This window comes from Stomoxys calcitrans, chromosome 4 (genome assembly GCF_963082655.1).
Source record: "Stomoxys calcitrans chromosome 4, idStoCalc2.1, whole genome shotgun sequence".
Lineage (NCBI taxonomy): Eukaryota > Metazoa > Arthropoda > Insecta > Diptera > Muscidae > Stomoxys > Stomoxys calcitrans.
The window spans coordinates 171,280,962-171,300,094 of record NC_081555.1 but is presented as its reverse complement, the minus strand read 5'-3'; the positions used below and the strand labels follow the sequence as shown (position 1 = coordinate 171,300,094).

General features: G+C 38.6%; 1 protein-coding gene across 9 annotated transcripts in view; it reads left to right on the top strand.

Annotated features, from left to right (window-relative positions):
* The window catches only part of LOC106085555 (neprilysin-1), an 81,158-nt gene extending 62,025 nt beyond the window's left edge, over positions 1 to 19,133 (top strand). For all 9 annotated transcript variants that reach the window (XM_013249866.2, XM_013249861.2, XM_059367539.1 and 6 more), the window contains 9 exons: positions 8,990 to 9,043; positions 9,118 to 9,245; positions 9,305 to 9,422; positions 9,484 to 10,487; positions 10,620 to 10,782; positions 10,847 to 10,966; positions 17,861 to 17,907; positions 17,969 to 18,118; positions 18,180 to 19,133. In XM_013249866.2, coding sequence (XP_013105320.1) covers positions 8,990 to 9,043; positions 9,118 to 9,245; positions 9,305 to 9,422; positions 9,484 to 10,487; positions 10,620 to 10,782; positions 10,847 to 10,966; positions 17,861 to 17,907; positions 17,969 to 18,118; positions 18,180 to 18,452 — 2,057 coding nt within the window. In that variant the 3' untranslated portion in view covers positions 18,453 to 19,133. The remainder of the gene's footprint in view (positions 1 to 8,989; positions 9,044 to 9,117; positions 9,246 to 9,304; positions 9,423 to 9,483; positions 10,488 to 10,619; positions 10,783 to 10,846; positions 10,967 to 17,860; positions 17,908 to 17,968; positions 18,119 to 18,179) is intronic.

The following is a 19,133-nucleotide window of genomic DNA, read 5'->3' as shown; positions in this document are numbered from 1 at the left end:
TTGGACAAACACCCATTGAGTTATCACTTAAACGAAATAAACGTTTTACACGTTTCTTTAGCATTTTTTATGTTTTATGTTGCTGACAACATTCACGTAATTGTCATTCATACAAGTCATCGAAGTTTATTAAAAAGCGAAGTTTCTTGTAAAAAAGAAATGTGTGAACATGTGAATGTTTTGAAACATACAAAATGATTCTGAAGACATTCATCTTAATGATATTGCGAAAAAATATGTGTCAATTTAAAATGTTTTGTCTTCTTAACATAGGAATGTTTCCAAATATCATGCCCATGGTGCGTATGACTTATGTGCTGAGACAAATCTATCACTCATACGCTATGGTTGCCTTACCTTAGTACACAAATGTTTTTTGTTATGCCTATCTACGTGGACGCACTAGTAAGATTGCTTACTTATTACTTCAAACGCTTGGGTTGAAATTCTGGTGGAAACATGAAAATCATTTTTAGATTAGGTTGCCTGGGACTTCTTTACCAGATCACTAGCAGCGATATTGCCTAAAACACAATATAATGAAAAGTTCTTAAGCCAAAGAATTTCTGAAGGGAGAAAAAGCAATCCATCTTTTTAAGCTTAGGTTCAGATTTAGCATGAATGGGTAGCCCACCATAAAGTTGAGTTCACGCGAAGGCCACCATGGCCCACTATGGAACCCTAACGAAAAAGTGAAGGGAAGGTACTTAAAAGGTATGAGTACCTATTTTAGGCCTAAAAATACAAGAAAACCAGTAAGAAAAAAAGTCAAACTCAGACGTAGCTGTGTAATTAATTCCCTACACCACCGAGTATACATAATACTTCTAATAAATAGAACCTTTGCCTAAATCTTGTCAGCCATTAATTTTGCATCGAATAGACACAGCAAGATGTTTTCACAATATCACCCAAATTCCGGCTACCGCAGTTTAAAAGGCAAATGTCGACTAAAAAGTATTGGGTTGCCCAAAAAGTAATTGCGGATTTTTTAAATGAAAGTAAATGCATTTTTAATAAAACTTTGAATGAACTTTAATCAAATATACTTTTTTTACACTTTTTTTCTAAAGCAAGCTAAAAGTAACAGCTGATAACTGACAGAAGAAAGAATGCAATTACAGAGTCACAAGCTGTGAAAAAATTTGTCAACGCCGACTATATGAAAAATCCGCAATTACTTTTTGGGCAACCCAATATATATGGGAGCTACATTTAAATGTGTTTTGATTTTGAAGAAAATTTGGACACTCATTGGGACGTCAAAAAGAACACTTTATGCAAAAATTTGATAAAGATCGGACCAAAATTGTGGTTTTTGCAGCATTAAAAGTCCATATCGGACAAAAGACATATGCAAATTTGGCCATGAACATTCCATTAAGGATTTGAGGCAAACTTCTCACAAATCAATGAGTGCTGTCCGATTAAATTTTATGCTCAGTGATAAGGGACCTCCTTTTTATAGCCGAGTCCGAACGGCGTGCCGCAGAGCGACACCTCTTTGGGGAGAAGTTTTTACATGGCAAAGTACCCTACAAATGTCGCCAGCATTAGGAGGGGATAACCACCGCTGAAGCATTTTCTGATGGTCGTGCCAGGATTCGAACCCAGGCGTTCCGCGTCATAGGCGGACAAGCTAACCTCTGCGCTACGGTGGCCTCCAAAGACGAAAGACATATATTGGGGCTATATCTGATCTGATTTTGATGAAATCTTGCACGCGTATTGGAACGTCAAATGAAACTTTTCGTGCTAAATTTTGCAAAGATCGGACCAAGATTCAAAGACCATATCGTATTAAAGATATATATGGGAGCTATATTCCGATTTTGATGAAATAACACTCATATTGGGACGTGAAATGAAACAAGTCCAGCAAAATCTAGTAAAGATCGGACCAAAATTGTGGCTTCTATAACCCCTAAAAGCTATATCGGATGGAAAATACATATATATGAGTTATATCTAAATCTGATCCGAATTTTTTCAAAATCAATAGCATTCGTCCTTGGACCAAATGCAAAATCACAAGTCAGTGCAAAATTTTACGACAGTCGGACAACAAATGCGACCTATACCTTGATTCCAAGAATACATGGACAGACAGACAGACGAGCATAGCTAAATCGAATCAAGAAGTGATTGTAAGCTGAGCGATATACTTATCAATGATTGATTACAAGAATACATGAACGGACAGACGGACAGACAGACAGACGGGCATAGCTGAATCGAATAAGGAAGTGATTCTAAGCTGATCGGTATACTTTTCAATGACTCTAGCTCTTCTCCTTCGTAGCGTTGCAAACAAATGCACAAAGTTATTATACCCTGTACCACAGTGGTGGTGTAGGGTATAAAAATATAATGAGAGTATGGAGTAGGCCCACACATATGTATACATGCATTCCACAGAGGAGCACTGGACCATGCCCAGCCTAGTTTCGACTTGATGTGCGTGACAGTGGACTTTACGCAAACATTACCGCATTTAGGATCCCATCACGTCCGCTGGTCTATGCCCACTCAAGTGTCTCTGTGTGTGCAACCCAGCGACTATGCGCCCAAGCATAAGGCTTTTTAGATCTTATCGCGTCTCCTGTCGAATCCATCCGGCGTTTTCATTGTATTTGGAGAATTTTTCTGCCTCGCCAAGAAGACAGTGGTAACAGTGGACTTTACGCAAACATTACCGCTTTTAGGATCCCATCAGGTCCGCTGGTCTACGCCCACTCAAGCGTCTACTAGGTGTGTGCAACCCAGCGACTTTGCGCCCAAACAGAAGAGCTTTTTAAATCTTATCGCGTCTCTTAACGAACCCATCCGGCGTTTTCATTGTATTTGAAGACTTTTCCGCCTCGCCAAGATGAAAGTTTGTTGTCCCCATCGTCTCTTCTTTATCCTCATCAAGACAGCTTCCACAGTAATCATTATCAGGATTTTCCATATGCGCCCGATTATAACTCCTACCAATTCCTCCGTCTTTCTCCTGTGGGCGATAGGCCAGTTCTAGAAGAGTTGTAGCAATCCGGTATCCGGTAGATTTCCACCTTAGCACCGACTCCGCCTTCTCTTTTTCCCAAATGTCATTGTGTTCGGGAATCTAAAACAGTGCTACGTCACTGGAGTTTATTTAAGAACTCTTTAAATAACTCCATGCACTTCGATTGAGCCGCTCTTGAATTTATCGACTTGAGCACCATCATAGGCGCAGAGTTTCCAACGTGGCGCAGAGATTAGCATTGCCGTCTATGACGATAAACGCCTGGTTCCAAAATCTGGAACCAAGAACCCCTTCTTATGCTGACGACATTTGTGAGGTATTATGCCATATGCTTCGCACTGCTGCTCCTCCCTATCATGGAGGTTAAAATTGAATCGAGTAGCTCTCATTGATATGTAAAAAGTTTGCCCCTGTTCCTTAACGGAATTTTCATGGGCAAATTTGCAGCACCATTATACTGTTCACATAAATCCTGTTTGTATGGTGCTAGATCCATTGTGTGGCACAGATTTCTTCCTTAAAGATAGAATACTCGTCCGACAGTCTTAGTTCGAAGTTTGAACCCGTTCCGTCTCTATCTTGCTACCGTCAGTTAAGTTGGAGGTTTCAACGTCCTACAGTAAAACTTCCAATGCCCAAGTCGAATCCCCAAAAAAATCCTTTCACGAATGGGGCTCGGCGCCAGCTAATTAGATACCTTTCATTTCCTCCGCATCCAGTTCCAAAGTGTAAATGCGTCCGTTCGTTCGTTAATTGACATCGGTTCACTCGATGTGAACGAACACACTCTTCCAATTTTCGTTTTTCACGAAATATGATCGTGTCAGGTAATCCAAGTCAGCAATATATGATGAACCTAGAGTTCTTTTAGGGACTCTTAACAATTCGCCACGTACTTTGACCTCACTGTCCTCAATTCGAATAGCTTGAATCCCCAATACTGTCCACATAAATCCGGAATTAGACACAGAACTCTGAACGCCGTCATACTGACCGCCTTAACTGATACTGACTCTGCCTGAAAGACCGTACATTCGGCCGGCAGTCTAACGACATACCGATACTAAGCACATCAGATCTGGTTTCATCTCCATCTTGTTGCTATAATTGAAAAGCGAGGTCTTAGCTTCCTCCCAATAGTCTCAATTTTTTTGGGGAAAGCGAATCCCAAAAATTAAATCTTGAATTGGACTCGGTGCCATATTGTTTGAGACCATTCACAAACTTCCCTTCCCATCTGTAGTATTCAAAATGTAACTGCAGCCGCACTAACTATCCATACTACTTGATTCAGTATCTTTACAAATAACAAAAATACAAGATCGGTGATCAGTTCGCTAGCCCTTGCTGGCACATTCGCTTGTCTTCTCATTTCCAGGAATATCGTTGTACCTAGAAACCCAAATCAGCGCTATGTCAAAAACCTGAAATTTGTATGGGACTCAGAATATTAAACCACGTTCTTCAACCTCACCGTTTTCGAGTTTAAGGGCTTGAGCCACGCTCCGGTTAGGTTAGAGAGGCAGTCTATTTTGTAAACAGACTTAATAAGACAATTTTAGTCTAATTTGATACCACAGTAGCGACACACCAAGACCCTGGTGGAAATGGAGCACACTACCAACTCGACTACAGAGGTGACCTTGTACTTTACTTGCACTTTCCCATATTTATACCCTACACCACCACTGTGGTACAGGGCATTTTAGATTTGTGCATTTGTTTGCAACGCTAAGAAGGAGAAGACCCATCGATAAGTATACGGATCGGCTTAGAATCTCTTCCTGATTTGAGTTAGCTATGTCCGTCTGTCTGTCTGTCCATGTATTCTTGTAATCAAGGTACAGGTCGCATTTGTTGTCCGATTTTCACAAAATTTTGCATAAGTCTCTTTTTTGGTTCAAGGACGAACGCTATTGATTTTGAAAAAAAAATCGGTCAAAATTTAGATATAGCTCTTATATATATCTCTCATCCGATGTGCCCCTTTAAAACTGTGGGAGCCACAATTTTAGTTCGATCGTTACAAAATTTGGCACAGAGTGTTTGTTTGGACGTCCTAATATGTGTAAAAAATTTCATTGAAATCGGTCTAGATTTAGGCACAAAAAACCAACAAATAGGAGCCACAATTTTGGTCCGATCTTTACCAAATTTAGCATGAGATGATTCGTGTGACGTTTTAATACGTGTGCAAAGTTTCATCGAGAACGGTTCAGATTTAGATATAGCTCCCATATATAAGTTTCACTCGATTTGAACTATTAAGGCTGTAGAAGGCCCGATCCTTACCAAATTTGGCACGAAGTGCTTTTTGTGACGTCGGAATATGTGTGCAAAATTTCATCAGAATCGGATCAGATTTATATATAGCCCTCATATATATCTTTCATCTGATATAGTCTTTTAAGGCTGTAGAAGTCCCAATTTTGGTGCGTTCTTTAACAAATTTGGCAGAATCGGTTCAGATTTATATATAACTCCCATACATATCATATATCCGATATGCTCTTTTAAAGCTATAGTAGCCAGAATTTTGGTCCCATCCTTACAAAATTTTTGAGGAGATGTTTTTTTGACGTCGCACTACATGCAAAAATTTTTATCAAAATCGAACCAGATTTAGGTAAAGTTCCCATATATATCTTTTGTGCGTTTCGATTTTTAATTTAATTTTGGTCCGATCTCTACAAAATTTTTCATGAGGTGTTTTAATTGACATCCCAATACATGTGCAAAATTTCATCAAAATCAAATCAGCTTTGGATAAAACTCCCATATATGTCTTTTATGCGTTGTATGCGACTTTTAAGGCTGAAGAAGCCCCAATTTTCGTACCATCGTAGGAAAATCGAAGAAGGTTCTATTCGATATTTCGACTGGTATGCTAAATAAAAGTCTGACTAGATTTGGATATAACTGCTATATATAAAAAGTATTACGTACACTCGGTAGTGTAGGGTATTATATAGTCGGCTCCGCCCGACGTTTGCCCTTCTTTACTGGTTTTCTGATCTCTTCATAAGCTTCAGAGTTTTGGGGTTGGAGTTCTGGGTTTCAAGGACGGTTGATCCCTTCCTAGAACTTCTTATATTAGTCCTGCATTCTCCACGCTACATCGAAACCAAGAACATCGAGGTAGACCCAATCTCGTCTCTATTTTGGAGCTATCAGCGAACAAAGTACCCGACCCCAAATCCTCTCTTTTGGAAAAGTACTAAAAAATCTATATAGAATCGGTCTTTCTGTCAGATAACCTGAGGTCTTCCCTCCGCATCTGTTATATCCAGAATAGAACTGTGGAAGAACCTGTCTTATTATAACAGTGCAAGCTCCCCAGCCTAAGGCCAATCCCGCCAACAAGCTACACATTAAGCATCGCAGGAACTTTATGGGCCTTTTCGAACTTTTTGTTCGATCCCTCCTTTCCACCACCGAAAAATTCTGTTTTTGATCTAAAATTAATCAAATTTTTAATTTTATCTTTAAAACCGGAAACTTGACTTTGATTTTAGATCCAAGGTTTCTTGGTCAAAAATTCTTAGAAAATGTCGTAGATTATGATTTTGATAGCCGCTAAGATTTGACCGAGCTTAATGTACATTATTTCGTTGGGTCACCATCCCACTTTTTAAGGAATATCGTCCGAAAGGAATCGAAGATGCCTTATCCCGGGCCTAGTCCGCGATTTCACATCAAGGACTATACCCAGAGAGAAAAGCAGCAGCTCTAAATCTTTCTTTTGTTCGTGCTCTACCCATTCATTGTTGCTCATCTCGACACTCTCCCCAGTCACAATTCAATGACCTATCTCACTGATCCTTGGGAAAAATTTGCCTAGAATCAGAAACATGAGGCCTCCGTAGCGCGTAGGTCTGCATGACTACCTATGACGCTGAACAGCAGGGTTCGAAACCTGGCGGGACATCAAGACAAATATTTCAGCGGTGGTTATCGCCTCACTAATGCTGGCCAGAATGTAGCTCCTCAATGCGTTTCCCATGTTACTGGGTCGACCCGGTTCGGTCCAGGGTCGATCGATCCTAAGGTCATGTTGTTAAAAGACTCTTCGAAGGTCACCTTGGCATACTCCTTCTGGTGGAGAGACTTTTCAACATATCGCACCACTTAGTGGAGGACAGATGTGTAATTTGCTTCTGCTTCTGTCCTCGTGGAGCACAGATTCTGTAATTTGCTTCTGCTTCACAAACTATTCAGTGTTTCTTGTAAAAATAAAAAATTATCTAAGTTTATTAAAACAAATTTCCATCACTTTCATATAAAAAAAAAATCTTTATAAAATGTCCATACAGCGGTCAAAAAAAGTATTCATCATTAGCAAAATTGATAATAAATTCACTTATTTTGGGTAATTGAAGAAAACTTAAAGTAAACAAATAATGCAGTTTTATGCAATAGTTTATTTTTCGTAATATGTTTTAAAATAAATTCAAAAAATAAATTTAATTAGCGCAAAAAATGCAATTTTATATAATAACACCAAAAACAGAACAAAAAAAGTATTCATCATTGATGTGCTATCATCAAAGTCAAATTCAAATATTATTTGGGAATCCCCCTTTTCTGTTTTATTTAGTAAAGGAGGCTTTGCCCTTGACAGCAAATATTTAATTTCATTGAAAATATAGTTTTTGTCAAAATGGGTCGTAAGCAAAACGAGGTTTCTGATGAGGTAAAAGTTTTGATAATAAAACACCACAGGAATGGTTTAACTCAAAAAACTATCAGTGAAATATTAAATAGACCACGATCTACTATACAATCCATCATCAGAAAGTGGACAGAAACGAAAACTGTTGACAATAAACCAAGATCTGGTCGACCAAAAGCACTTTCAGTTGGAGATGTGCGTTGGCTAGTGCGGCAAGTTCAGAAAACTCCGAAGACAAATGCGACCATTCTTCGTAAAAACACTATGGAATATTTAGGGAAGGAAGTTACTACACAAACAATTCGAAATACACTCAAAAGGCATAGTTACAGAGGAAGAACTGCACGTAAGAAGCCCTTTATAAATAAAATAAACCGAGTGAAAAGGCTAAACTTCGCAAAAATGTATATAAAACAGCCCGAATCATTTTGGAAAACAGTCATTTTTGCAAACGAGAGCAAGTTTAATCTTTTTGGGTGCGATGGAAAGGTCATAGTGTACAGAAAACCAAATACAGAGCTTGAAGAACGAAACACAGTTGCTACTGTAAAACATGGTGGAGGTGGTTTAATGGTTTGGGGGTGTATGGCGGCTTCAGGAGCGGGAAATCTTGAAATTATTAATGGAGTAATGGATCATAAGTATTACATTGACATTTTAAAGAGGAATTTAAAAGATAGTGCTGTAAAACTTGGGCTTGGTAATAACTTTCAATATTATCAAGATAATGACCCCAAACATTCTGCTTTAAATACCAAGATGTGGATGCTGTATAACTGCCCCAAAGTCATTAAAACTCCTCCTCAAAGTCCCGACTTGAACCCAATTGAACATCTTTGGGAACATCTCGAACGCAAATTGAGAACGCGCAATTTTTCGAGCAAAAGTCAAATGCAACAGGTGATAATGGAGGAATGGACTAATATAGACCAAAATATAACCGCTAAATTAGTCCAATCGATGTCAAACCGTTTAAAAGAAGTTATAAGACGCGGTGGTCGAATAACAAAGTATTAATTTTTTTAAATTATGTTATTTATTTTTTTGTTTTTTTGCAATGATGAATACTTTTTTTGTTTAATTTTTTGTGTTCAGCTGTAAAATGGCCCTTTTTGTTCCAATAAATACTATTTTTTTCTTTAAAAACAATGAAATTGTGTACATATATATCACACAAGCACTATTGCATCATTAGTTTAATATGTTTTTATTCCAATTGTCTTTTGTAGACTTATTAAAAAAAAAACATTGAATGATGAATACTTTTTTTGACCGCTGTATTTATTTTGTCAAATTTTTTCCCTTTTCAGAATTCTTATCAAATAAAGATGACATCTGTTTGACAGAAGAATGCGTTAGAACAGGTAAATCGCAATTCCTCACCCCTTTAAGAAAGCAAATATTTTAACTATCTCTTTTACCCCCAAATTTAACTTAGCGGCGCATTTATTATCGGGCATGGACACCAATGCCAACCCATGTGACAATTTTTTCCAATATGCCTGCGGTACATGGAACAAGATACACGTTATACCAGAGGATAAAAGTTCTATAAGCACTTTTGAGGTAGAGCTTCAGTTTTTCTGTCACACTGCTTTATCTAAAACTCTTTTTGAATATTTAAGGTTCTGGCAGATCAACTGCAAGTCGAACTTAAGGATATACTGGAAGAGCCCATCGATGATAGTGATAATCAGGCAACGGTCAAGGCGAAAATGTTTTACAAAAGTTGCACTGACATGGGTTGGTAGTCGATTCATTAGCTTACTCTAACAACCACTCTAACACTTCACTTCTTCCTTAGCTCAGATTCGTAAAGTTGGGATAGGTCGCTTAAAAGATGTTCTCAAGTCGCTGGGAGGTTGGCCTGTCATTGAGGAGAACTGGTCGCCCCCCAACATCAGCATAGAAGAACTGGCCGGCATATTGCGCCGTTCCTATGGCGAATCTACTCTAGTCGAACTTTATGTATCGGCCGATGATAAAAACTCCTCGGTATATGTCCTACAATTGGATCAATTTCCCCTGGCTCTACCCTCCCGCGATTATTATCTCAAATCGAGTAGTGAAAATGATTTGAAAGCCTATCACAAATATATGACCCAAATAGCCATATTGATGGGAGCCAATGGAACTACGGCCAAGCAAGAGCTGAATAATGTCTTGCAAATGGAAATTCAGTTGGCAAATGCCACACTCCCAGAACCAGATCGCCATGATACCAGCTCCGTCTACAGAAAGATAACCCTCAACGATTTACAGACCGAGGTGCCACAGCTGAACTGGACTCTCTATCTACAAACCGCTTTGGGTAGCAGTATTCCTTTGAAGGAGAACGAGGAATTGGTAGCCTATGCTGTGCCATTCTTCATCGAAATGGGCAAAACTTTGGCCAAGACTGACACTAGAACAAAACATAATTATCTGCTGTGGCGTCTGGTAATGTCCATAATGAATCACATGATTGACGAGTATCAAAGGGAAAGGTTGGAATTTCGAAGAATTCTTATGGGCGTTCAAACGGAACGCATGCGTTGGTCCCAATGTGTCGATTGGACCAATAAGAAATTGGGCATGGCTGTGGGTGCCCTCTTCATTAGGGATAACTTTGATCAGGCAAGCAAAGAAACGGCTTTGGAAATGATTCACACCATAAGGGAGGCTTTCAATGAACTTCTGGTGGAAAATCATTGGATGGATGATGAGACAAGGGCAGTGGCCAAGGAAAAGGCTGATATGATGAATGAACGCATAGGATATCCTGAACTTATAACAGATGCCAACGAATTGGAAAAGGAGTATGAAAATGTAAGTTGGAACAATTTTCCCATAGAAAATGATAAAATTGTAACAGTGTACCACAGTGGCTGCATGAGGTACAGTAAGAAAATTTCCCAAATATTTTGTTATCTCTTTATTTTGCCTTTTCCCCCCCTTTAGCTCACTATAGTTCCTGACAATTTTATGGAAAACGTTTTTCGCCTATTAAAATGGGAAACCGAGAAAAACTTTCAACTTTTACGACAGCCGGTCGATAAGGAGAAATGGACAACAGAACCGGCAGTAGTTAATGCCTTCTACAACCCAAATAAAAATGATATTGGTAGGTGCTGAGATTTTTTAAACAAAAATCATGGAATTCTGTTCTTATTTTTCTATGCTTTTAGTTTTTCCCGCTGGTATTTTGCAACCTCTCTTCTACAGTCAACATTTTCCAAAATCTTTAAATTACGGCGGCATAGGAGTAGTCATAGGCCACGAAATCACCCACGGTTTTGATGATAAAGGTATGTGATACATTTTTAAAGCGCTAACAATTTGTGAATTAAGCTTTCATCTTGAAAAAAGTGATCCTCGCACATTGACGTAGCTGGGTGGGGTGCTAAGTAACCCCCAGCGAATCTGTAGCACACCCACGAATTTTTGTTAGTGTTAACTTTTCAAACCTTCCGATTCCAAAATTAAACAGTTGAGGAAAACTTTATTTAATTTCCAATTTTGTGTTCCCAATAGGTTGAGAATCAATGTTCTAATGATGTGTTAATTTCCCTTTCAAGATGAGCTTAATATTCAAACATTTTATACAATGAAACCAGTAAGGAAATGCAAAAGTCCGGCGGTGTCGGCGGATGTTTTGAGATGATTTATTAAACAATCCTTATCAAATTTCGAGCAAATATGTTCAAACTGTAATAAATAGGGTTGACAAATTACAAAATTATTGCAAATTACCCAAAATATGCAAACTGCAAATTTTGCCCATGAACATTCCGCTAAGGAACAGGGGCAAACTTCTCACCTATCAATGAGTGCAGACCGATTCAAGTTTAAGCTCAATGATAAGGGACCTCCTTTTTATAGCCGATTCCGAACGGCGTGCCGCAGTGCGACACCTCTTCGGAGAGAAGTTTTACATGGCATATTACCTCACAAATGTTGCCAGCATTAGGAGGGGAAAGCCACCGCTGAAAATGTTTTCTGATGATCTCGCCAGGATTCGAACCCAGGCGTTCAGCGTCATAGGCGGACATGCTAACCTCTGCGCTACGGTGGCCTCCTATATGACGAACTTATATATGGGAGCTACATATAAATCTAAATCGATGTGGTAGGCATCGAGGAAACCGTTACGCACTATTATGGCAATATTGGTCAATAAATGCGCTTGCAGTGGCTCTAAAAGTGAAAATCGGGCGATATACATATATGGCTGGCTGTTATATCCAAATCTGGACCTGTTTCTATGAACTACTACTGGTGAATTACATATTAAGAGTCATTAGAAAATCCTTGCTGCTAAATTTCGAGAGAATCGGTTAACAAATGACCACTTTATCGCAATATTTCTCAAAATCAGATGAACATACATATGTATAGGAGCTATATCTACATCTGAACCGATTTCGACCAAAGTTGATATAGTGAAAGTCGTCGAACAAAGCGCCGCACAAAATTTTGGCTAGATTGGTCAGTAAGTGCGCTTGCAGTGGCTCTAGGAGTGAAAATCGCGCGATATATATATTGAGGGGGTAAGGGGTAAGGATCCGAACGAGCTATGCAAAAGGCCCGAAAAGGTCTTGCATATGGCATATGACTGGGCTAGATCCAGAGGACTCAATGTTAACCCAGAGTAGTCTGTAATATGCCTGTTCACGAGGAAGACGAAGGCGGGCCAATTTAGCGCACCACGTTTCCTCGATAAGACGATTTCGATATCAGACAAGGTCAACTACTTAGGTGTGATCTTGGACAGAAAACTGAACTAGAAGTGTCACATTCAGGAACGTACTGAGAAGGCTCACAGATGTTGGGCACTATGGGGCCAGAATCCGAGAATAGTCCACTGGCTCTACAGGAGCATGATTAGATCAATACTTACTTACGCCTCAGTAGTTTGGTGGACTGCTATGGAGAAAAAGTGCAACATAAGGACCATACAACAGGTTCAGAGAACATGTTGTCTTGGCATGGGCGAAGCGATGAGGACCACGCCCACTAGGGCACTGGTGACTATTCTAGATATCCGACCCATTAAGTGTGAGGCAGCCACTGCGGCTATGAGGCTTAAGGCGATGGGAGAATGGATTGAGGATGGGAGCAGCTTATACCATCGCGGTATAATCGAGGCGTCGATAGGAAACCTGGAAGAAAGGGAAGAGGTTTCCGATCGGATGCCAGAGATGAACCTTGAAGTCGAGTGTGTGCGGCACAGTCTTGAATTAACGAAACCCTAGTATTGCCATCTGGAAGATCATGTTACACGGATGGATCAAAGCTAGAGGACAGAAGGGGGTTTACATTGAGAACCCAGGGACTGAGATCTGTTTAAGACTGCCTGACCATAATACGGTCCTGCAGGTCCAGCGGAGATTCGGGCGATCACGGAATGCGTGAAGTGGTGTGGTGCTGACGCGAGGACGTCGAGTGTGAACATCTTACCGACATTAAAACGGTAAGGTCACGAACAGTCTTGCAGTGTAAGAAGGAGAGATTAACGCCTTCTCTGAGGATGGGAAAATCCTCATCGTTTGGGTGCCGGGCCATAACGGAGTAAGGGGAAATGAAAGGACAGACGATCTGGCGGTGAAGGCAAGAGAACTGCCATCAATAAACTTGGTTAACCCGAAGCTTTTCGGGTCGACGAAGTCCGAGTTAAGGGAGTGGGCGACGAATGCGCATGCAATATTGAGGAACAGCGAAACGGTCGGTAGAACGGCGAAAATCCTGATCGTGAGAAGACAATGCTATTATTGAAAGGAAGCAAGAAGGAGGTCAGTATAGCTATTGGTATTATAACGGGACACATAGAACTACGAGTTCACTTATGTAAAATCGGTGCGGCAACTGATAGCATGTGTAGGGCAAGCGGTGAAGATGATGAGACGTTGGACCATTTCCTTTGTCATTGCCCGGCTTTCGCGTCTAACAGATACCGTCACTAAGGTGGAGACACAATACCAGACATGAACCAACTTAGGGGAGGGGTAAACAATAAGGGATTTTGTAAGTAGCAAGGAATTCCTAACTTAAAATTTTCTTTTTAGAGGTTACTTTATAGTTTTTAGAACGCAAAACAAGTCGATTACTGGCTTAAGTCGCCATAATACTGTAAATTTTGCCTATTGGGATAAAAAAATACCCAAAATACGTGGGACAGTTTAAAAAATATTCTTGGTCGTCGTAAATATCTAAGACCATCTTCCTATGTCCGTCCGTCTGTCTGCTGAAATCACGCTAAAGTCTTTAAAATTTTAAATATTGAGCTGAAGGTTAGGTTAGATTAGGTTTAAGTGGCATCATCATCAGATTCACTTAGACGTTTTCGTTCATCGTGATACCACAGAAACAGAAGAAGGAAGAAGCCTTCTAGTTCCTACCGTTGAACCATCCAGAAGCTTTAAAAAGCCCAATAACTTGCGAATGTTCACATCCGCTAAATCAGACAGGTTTCCAAAGAAATGAGAACCTAGTGCGGGACACATACACATAAGGTGTTCTATAGTATCTTCTTGTTCCATGTCTTCACAGCTTCTGGAAAAGTCTATGCTGGCAACCTTCAGTCTGTCAGCATGTTTTCCGATTAGACAGTGATCTGTCATGACGGACACAATGACTGAGACGTCTGTTCTAGCCAATGACAGCTAAACGGTTGACCTCTTCAAATCTAGATTAGGCCACATAGTTTTGGAATACTCACAGCCCCCTCTGTGTGACCATCTATCATTCGTTGTCCTTCGGGCCTGGTCCTAAAAACTTAGCTTATATGTCGCTAGAGGCATACCCACAGATTCCAGTAACCCTGGAATGTGTAGGGTAATTCCTAGTCTAGCAAGCTAGTCCGCTTTACAATTCCCTGGGATATCTCTGTGGTTCTGCACCCAGAACAGGTGAATTTTGAACTGTTTAGCCATGTCGTTGAGAGATCTGCGACAGTCGAGGGCGGTTTTTGTGTTCAGAAATACGTTTACCAGGGAGTTAATGGAATGACATTATATCTTAGACATTCCACCACTTCCTTAATAGCAAGGATCTCCACTTGATACACACTGCAGTGGTCGGGTAACCTTTTCGATATGACCAGTTCTAGATCTTTAGAGTACAACCCAAAGCCCACCTGGTCGTTTAGTTTGGAACCATTCGTATAGAAGTCTATGTAACTGCTGTTACCAGGGATATCATAGTTCCAGTCGGTTCTATCAGGAATAGTGGTACAGTACTTTTTTTCAAAAAGCGGCTCAGATAGGGTGTAATCCACACTGCCCAGAACATCGGATATAAAATTCTGCCTTTGGAGGAAATTTGGATAAAATATTGTTCCAGAAAAAATTTAAATGAAAATTTGTCTTACGAAATCTTTCGATAAAATTGAGTATTTAGAGAAAATTTTTAAGATATTTTGTTTTTAGAAAAAAATTAATATACAAAATTTCATGTTAGGAGAAAAATTCGATAAAATTTTGTCTTTATAAAATATTTTAAACAAATTTTGGTTTTGTCTTTAGAAAAAAATTTCGTTTAAACTTTATCTTACAGAAAATTTTGTTAAAATTTTGGTTTAAGGTTCGTGCTATGTTCGAACTTCGCAGTCTATAGAAAAAAAATTTATAAAATTTTGTCTGTAGAAAATTTTTTCATAAAATTGATATTTAGAGAAAATTTCTTTACAATTTTGTCCTTAGAGAAAATTTTGAAAAGTTTTTTCATTAGAGTAAAATCGATAAAATTGTGCCTTTAGAGAAAATTTTGTCTTTTGATAAAATTTTGATTTAAGAACAAATTTCGGAAAATTTTTATAAAATCTTTTCTTTAAAGAAAATTTTATTCAAATTTCATGTTTAAAAAATATTCATTGAAATTTTTCATAAAATTTTGTTAGAAGTTAAAAGTTTTTGCCGTATCTTGGGAACCACCACCACAGCCATGGATTCTGCTAAAAATTAACACAAAATAAATTTAGTTGAAGGGCATAATTTTACTTTACGTACCAAGTTTCTGCCAAACAAGGGTCGAACAAGGATAATCATAAGATCGGTTTATATGGGAGCTATATCAGATCATAGACCGATTTGAACCGTACCTAGCACAGTTTTTGGAAATCGTAACAGAAGATTACGTGCAAAATTGTAGCCAAATCGGACAAAAATTGCGGCTTCCAGGGGCTCCAGACGTGAATCCGGGAGATCGGTTTATATGGGAGCTATATCAAGTTATTGAACGATTTGAACCGTACTTGGTACGGTTGTTGGAAGTAGCAAAATCGGACAAAAATTACGGCTTCCAAGGGCTCAATATTTCAAACCGCAAGATCAGTATATATGGGAGATATATCAGATTAGAGACCGATTTGGTACTTGGCGCAATTGTTGGAAATCGTAACAAAACTCTACATTCAAAATTTTAGCTGAATCGAATAAAAAGGACGGCTTCCAGCTGCTTGTATGGGCTCAAGATGTCAAAATCGGTTTATATGGGAGCTATATCCAAATATGAGCCGATATGCCCAAATCCCCAACGACGTACATCAACAAGAAGAATCGGTGCAAAATTTCAAGCGGCTAGCTTTACGCTTTCCACCGCTATCGTGATTTCGTAAGACGAACGGACGGATATGGCTAGATCGACTCAAAATGTCGAAACGATCAAATATATATATATATATATATATATATATATATATATATATATATATATACTTTATGAGGTCACAGAACAATATTTCGAGATTTTTCAAACGACATGACTCGATTAGTATACGTCCATCCTTTAATTGTGGGTATAAACATTTAAATAAAGTTTTGTATTTAGAGAAAATTTCGATACAAGTTTATCCTTAAAAGAAAATCCCATTCGTATATTTGTGTTACTGTGCATAGGAGCCGACCCCCAAAATTCGAATTCAAATGTTAATGCTAAGTTGTTTGTGAGCAACACCATTTATTTAGGTTCCATATTGCCCCGTTCGGTCTACATGTCCAGTAGGGTTTTTTTTGGGGGGAAGGAATTTAACCCGAATCTTGGGTAAACGATTCGCACACTTTTCGTAAATACTCAAAATTTTAATGTCAGATTGGTTTTTACTCTCAAATGCCTTCAATTTGAGCCCCATATTCTTAGGATCAGCCTATGTATCTTTAGATTCCCTTATTTCAATCGGTATACATGCCGATAGGGAGGGGTTTGCTCGTGGACCATTTGAACGCAGTGCTTTACTTTTCGGAACAAGCTTAATGATTGAAGATTTTTGCAATGGAAAAGGCAAGTTCAAAACCTTTTCACACTATCAGTCCCTACATTATGCATGCGTTTCATTTGAGCCTATATCCTTAAGATCAGTCTATGTATTTGATTTTTTGGATTCCCTTATTTCAATCAGTATACATGCCCGATATGAAGGGGTTTGCTCGTGGGCCCTTTGAACCCAGTGCCTTCCGTTTTGGAGAAAATACCCCATTCGAGACCAGCTTAATGGTTGACATTGTTTGCAATAGAAAAGGAAAGCCAGGGTTTCCAAACCCGTTAATGAAGTGAGAATGCTACTAAAGCTACTTAAAAACTTTTTCAAACTAGCTGCAGTGATATCTTTTATTGTGCAGAGATGTTTGGGAGTTCGGCGTTCCTTTAGATATTTGGACCCAATTTTTAATATCACTTTGTGGCCAACTCCCAAATCCCCTTCTATTGACTCTGGTATTGAAATTTTCGATCAATGTTTATATTCGGGGTGGGGGGCTTTTGGAGGTTGAGGTTACCACCAGATACTTCGATTCAAATTTTAAAACTCCGAAATACTTTTCAATTAAAACCCACATTGCTATAATAGGCCCATATTTCCGTTTGGAGTTTCTGGGGTAGACACAAAACTCCAAATTATTTTGTCAGACTACTTTCTTTGGTGAAATTTTGATAAGGAGAGGTGGATTTTCCCCCTCAGATATTAACATTTTTTAACAGAAACTTATGAAAATTTTGAAGCAAATAGGTTCAACCGTATTTGAGTCCATACGGAACAAACAAACATACATACAATGAGCGTCAAAAGTGTGTCAACACCCGTGAGCTGAACTCCCGATAGGACATAAAAATTTTTAAAAATATTATGAATTTGCAAGAGTATTGAAAATACAGATCCTAAGTATAAAAGTTTTTAATCATTTTCAAATATATAAAAATTTCTCTTCCAGGTCGTCAATTTGATAAGGATGGAAACATGATGGAGTGGTGGAACAATGTAAGTTTTCTGGGGCTTTTGTAAATAAAGATTTATTGAAATGAAATAACTTCAATTTTAGGCCACTATTGAAGCATTCCGTGAACAAACGCAATGTATGATCGATCAGTATTCCAAATACAAAATCGATGAAGTGGGCCTGTATATGAATGGACGCATGACTCAAGGTGAAAATATAGCAGATAATGGGGGCTTGAAACAAGCCTTCAGGGTATGTAGTCATAAATCTACTTATATTTGAAGATCTTCAATTATTTTCGCCCCCCCTTTAGGCCTATAAGAAATGGGTACAGCGCAATGGTCCAGAACAACGATTGCCCGGCTTAAATCTCACACATGATCAACTTTTCTTTTTAAACTATGCCCAAATATGGTGCGGTTCCATGCGTCCCGAAGATGCTCTCACAAAAATACGTTCCTCGGTGCATTCACCGGGCTCAGTTCGAGTACTGGGTCCGCTATCAAATTCAAAAGACTTTGCCGATGCCTATCAATGCGAAATGGGCTCACGCATGAATCCTGTAGAAAAGTGTAGTGTATGGTAAAATGGGAGAAGTAAAAACAAAAACACAGGATTCAAGGGCAAACGTCTGTCTATGGCTAGATGAACCAAGAACGAAGAAGGCCGCCATTATGAAATACAAACGGAACCTTAAAACTAATCTAATCGCTCACCTGCATACATTTAATTTACACTAACACATTTGTACTCGTACTTGAAAGACTTCATCATAGGCATACAGAAAAACACATACATATCTAATACACACATACATATGTACATGTATATGAATATAATATTATTATTTACACAGAGGAAAATATTGAAAATTGGCCTCCACTTCACAAACACCAATACATACATAAATACGCATTAACATACACACAGTATATATCAATGTCATATCAAAAGAGAAGAGAAGAAAAAGAAAAACTTTAACGAGATATGTACTATACCATGCGATTGTTGTTTGTTATCCCTTTTCGAAATGATGCTACAATTTTGATTTTGAATATAATAGTAACGCAAAAATCTTACAAATTATAATTTCTTATATATATATATATATATATAGTATACATACATACAAACATAATACACATAACACATAGTAGTAGTAGTTGTAGTGTATAATACATTGAACAAAACTGTTTACAAATACAGCAAAAATACATGCATATGTGTAGAATAAAGATCGTATATACAATAACACATACATACACAA